A 4,209-nucleotide genomic window follows, 5' to 3' on the forward strand; every position below is an offset into this window, starting at 1 on the left:
TATCTATGAATCCCGTAGGTAATGTGCATGACTTTTTGGATCTCTTCTATGCTATGTCGACGTTTATTTGGTTCTGTTTCATGTTATACCCGTAAATTTTACAATTATATGCATTCATATTTTAAATCTGTTTTATGCAAATGTGCATAATCGTGTTCTATAAATGTGCAATACCACATATACATAATATAAATTCAATTGATTTGATAAAAATTCACTCACCGATTGCTGTCGCTGCTCCTGCTGCTACTGCTACGTTCCTTTTCCGGTTTTGCTGACATTCCTTTGCCGCTTTCTGCTAGTCGTGCTCGTCGTGCGAACATACGAAATTCTCGAAACGAATTTGTCTCCGTTCGTTGTATCTCGGCGCGTAATTTTCATTCAACGGTTTTCCTCGGCCTGCGTTTGATCAAACTACAATGGCTACGGTCCACTTGACGCTACAAACGTTTCGAAGCATTCTTTGATTGGTCAATTCGTAAAAATCTTTGTTTCGATTGGTCAATCAAACGCTTCGAAGCATTTGTAGCGTCAAGTGGACCGCAGCCAATGGGTGCAATATAATTGGTTTTTAACCTTTGAATCCAACCAATTGCAACATTCAATTGCCACTCAATACACATACGTTTAAGCGCGAAAATTTGAGGAGTGATTTTAACTGAGCAGCAAGAATGTCAGACAAATTATGTTGTTAACAGTAACTTAGTAAGACTTATTATAATATATACCTCATAATTTGTACTTTTAATTATTTTTTAACTTTGTTCTGTCGATTAATCAATTTGTTTCTTTTCATCAACTTTTTTTTATGGGTGGCTAGGAGGAGAGCCAGCTTAGCCACGATGTCTTCGGCCAATGGATAGCACACAGGACATGACAAAGGTAATTTGTCTTGTTTTTAACTTTGCATTTTCGCATTTATAGAGCTTGTATTTTATCTAGCTTGTATTTCTACCCTTTGGCCCAAACGTGAATGTGGCATGGACGCATACCACAGAACGATTTTATTGACAGTGTCGAAAATGTGGATGTGATACGTAGTTCTGCATCTATGTGTATTTGGCGCTGATGCTACATCTTCGGTCGTATGAAAAAGACCGCGGTAGCCGTTCTCGGGCTTCTCTCTTGTTCTCTCTCTGCTTAAACTCAATATAAACAAAAATTAACTCTTGACGGAGTTTTTAATCTAATTCTTAAAAAAATGTAAACAAAAATAATTTAAATTAGAAAAAAAATTGAACAGCATCCCATACTGGCCGATGCTAGATCTCGCAGCATCTTTTTTCCTGCTTGCTCGCCAGACGGCACGGCGATGAGAGACACGACACGAGTTACGCCAATCTCATCGACGTGGCACCTTGTTTCGAGTCAGTGGTAGCCGGTTGGATTAGTTGGAGTTGTTGGCGTGGTGAAGAGTTGTACAGGTTGGAAGGCGCATTTTCCAACCAACGTCCGTCGTGGAGTTGTCACAGTTGTGTTAAAGAGACACGCAAACTCACAAAATGAATAAGATTATTGTCCTGTGCGCGTTAACGGGTATAATTTCCGTGGCTTACGCCGAGACGTGTCAGAAACCCGAAATTGTCGCGTCGTCATATGTGACGGAAGACGCGACTGTCCTCACGAACGTCGCCTTTACCATGCAATTCGTGTTGAAGTGCAGTAACGGCGTAAAGGGAATCAGTTTGTACGCCGAGGTCGAGGGCAAGACATTGCCGGCAGTTAGATTGAGTGCTGATAATAAATACCAGGTAACATATGCTTTTTTTGCTGCTTGTCTTTTACCATCATAAACATAGACATAAATGAGTGGAATCGGACTACATATGAATTAAACAAAGATTGTAAATTAAATTAGACGATAATTAGAACAAGAATAATAACATATTTACAGAGATATTTTATAATTTATTTATTTTTGCTTTAAATTATTGATCATGAAAATTGAAACAAAGTATCTAACTCCAACTTGATATTTCAGTAAAAGTCATCAATGATAACTTGACACTAATAAAATTATTTCTTACGTGCCACAGATATCTTGGACAGAAGATGTTAAGAAAGCAAGATCTGGCGATTACTACATAAAACTGTATGACGAGGAAAAGTATGTTGCTGTTCGTAAAGCAATAAGAAACGGAGAAGATCCTGATAGTGTGAATCCTTTGGCAGTGGTTGTTCTTAACAATCCGGGTGTTTTTCTTGGCCCTTGGGTAAATTCCGAATTCTTAGCTGCTTTCTTGGCTATTCTTGTATCCTACTCGGCGTTCTCTGCAAAGTACAAACTTCTAGCGTAGAAAATTTTTTGTTACTAAAAAAAATAAACATTTAAACAAAATATTCAAACAAATATTATTTATCCTTAAAAATAAAACTTAATAAAATATAAATAATAGTAATATATAATAAACTTATTTGTACATTTCTACATTTATCTTTAAAAAACTGATGTATATTATGCTGATACGTTTAAGTTACAAGGAATTTTTTTTTGTATATGTAAATATATCAATTCTAATTTTTATATAATAAAACTTAGAAAATAAAGTTCTATTTTAGATTATAATGTTTGCAACAATGCAACTTAAAAATAGTCAATTTGATTTGTTTACAAAAAAGAGCATTGTGACAATTGAATGACAATTCACTACACTGAGTGAATAGCTTATGCTTCTAATAAATTGTCATATCAAGTAATATTTAAAAATTAATATTATAAAATTTTAATGATTTAAACATTAAAGGGGAAAACTTTTTTTTTCATTCTTTGCAATAGTTTAAGATCCTTATTATCATCATTGTTATTAAACTATGTATGATAACTCGCGAATATTGCAAACCATTAAAATTTTGTAGATCGACAAAATTGTTGGCATGCAGTTTAGAGAATTGGAAAATGTATAGTAATTCATGTGAACAAAGGCTTGTTTTCACTTGTATTTAAAATAATATTAATAAGCCTCTTTAATATTAATTATATTAATATTATTTTAAAATACTGTAAAGAACTTATTGCAAATAATTGTCTCAGCCGTTCATCAGCCTCTTCTTTCAATTGCAATTATTATACATATCGCGGTCTTATATTAATTATTATTACTCTTTTTCTTATTCTAAGAATTAAACCAAGATTAAAATTAATTTACGTTGATGAAAATTATTACCGTTTCTTTTTTAAGTTATGTTGTATTATAGTAAATATATACAAGATATTAAATTCAGACATACATTTATATGACCATAGCAAAAATATTATTACTCTAAGATCAACAGAATAATATAAAATATATTTAGATACATTCAATATAACTCTTTTGCTGGTGGCCTCCCAAATAAGTGTTTCCAAGACGGTGGATGCTTCAAATCACTGCCGTCCCTTGTTTCTAACACATGTATCCATTGATTTAAGTAGCACACTAGTGCTATCGCATCCTCTATGTTGTCACCCTCGGAACAGAATTTGAACAAGATAGCACAGGGAATGTTGGTGTCAGAGAGGAAGTTGAAGAGGCTCTTGGCAAATCCACCCCCTGGTATTTGCAATCTCTCCTCCCCGGTCACGTCGACTTTATTATGCGGAATCCAATTGAGATCGTCGAAGAGTTTGCCGCTCTTAGATTGTATTGCGCCAGACGCGACATATCTTAACTTAAGATGTTGCGGTTGGACTTCCCTCTTTATGTAGTCGTAACTGCTCGCAAGAATTATCACCTGTAAAAGAAAAATACATATAAGAAAAATATGTTCCTGTGAAAACAGTAGATTAAAGCATTACTTTGGCTATTTTTCTTTCGGTGACAAATTGCGCCAGTTCTTTGAAGAATTCACCGAGCTCGCCCACGTACGGCGAGCGGATCTGTACGACGACGATGCGTTCCTTGATCCCCGCGTAAATGTCAATCGTCGTGACAAGCTCATTCGTGTGCTCATGATAAGCGTTCGCGCCGACAACGGGCATGAATGACGCGCTAAAAATTTGACCGATCTTCGGAAGGTTAAGATTCGAGACAAGCAAGTCGACGGACAGCTGTCCGACATTTCCCACCGCCACTGATGGTAAGATAAGCGTAAAATTTTCCAAATCAATATCTTGCATTAGTTTAATCATTTTCAAGTTTAACGATATATGTACTTTAATCTATTAAAGTGCGAAGTAAACACTAGTAAGTGACATGTCACACACTCACACCATGATATTCAACCGGTAAT

General features: G+C 35.3%; 2 protein-coding genes across 2 annotated transcripts; one reads left to right on the top strand and one right to left on the bottom strand.

Annotated features, from left to right (window-relative positions):
* The first annotated feature begins 1,182 nt into the window (after positions 1-1,182).
* LOC105832362 (translocon-associated protein subunit delta) lies at positions 1,183-2,340 on the top strand. The gene is made up of 2 exons (XM_012673231.3): positions 1,183-1,751; positions 2,037-2,340. The coding sequence occupies exons 1-2, from the start codon at positions 1,503-1,505 to the stop codon at positions 2,295-2,297; spliced, it is 510 nt and encodes a 169-aa protein (XP_012528685.1). The 5' UTR covers positions 1,183-1,502; the 3' UTR covers positions 2,298-2,340.
* An 867-nt stretch (positions 2,341-3,207) lies between these two features.
* LOC105832363 (proteasome assembly chaperone 2) lies at positions 3,208-4,209 on the bottom strand. The gene is made up of 2 exons (XM_012673232.3): positions 3,776-4,209; positions 3,208-3,711 (listed from the first exon to the last, which is right to left on the bottom strand). Exons 1-2 carry the CDS (start codon positions 4,106-4,108, stop codon positions 3,301-3,303), a joined length of 744 nt encoding a protein of 247 aa, XP_012528686.1. The 5' UTR covers positions 4,109-4,209; the 3' UTR covers positions 3,208-3,300.

This window comes from Monomorium pharaonis, chromosome 3, assembly GCF_013373865.1.
Source record: "Monomorium pharaonis isolate MP-MQ-018 chromosome 3, ASM1337386v2, whole genome shotgun sequence".
Taxonomy (NCBI): Eukaryota; Metazoa; Arthropoda; class Insecta; order Hymenoptera; family Formicidae; genus Monomorium; species Monomorium pharaonis.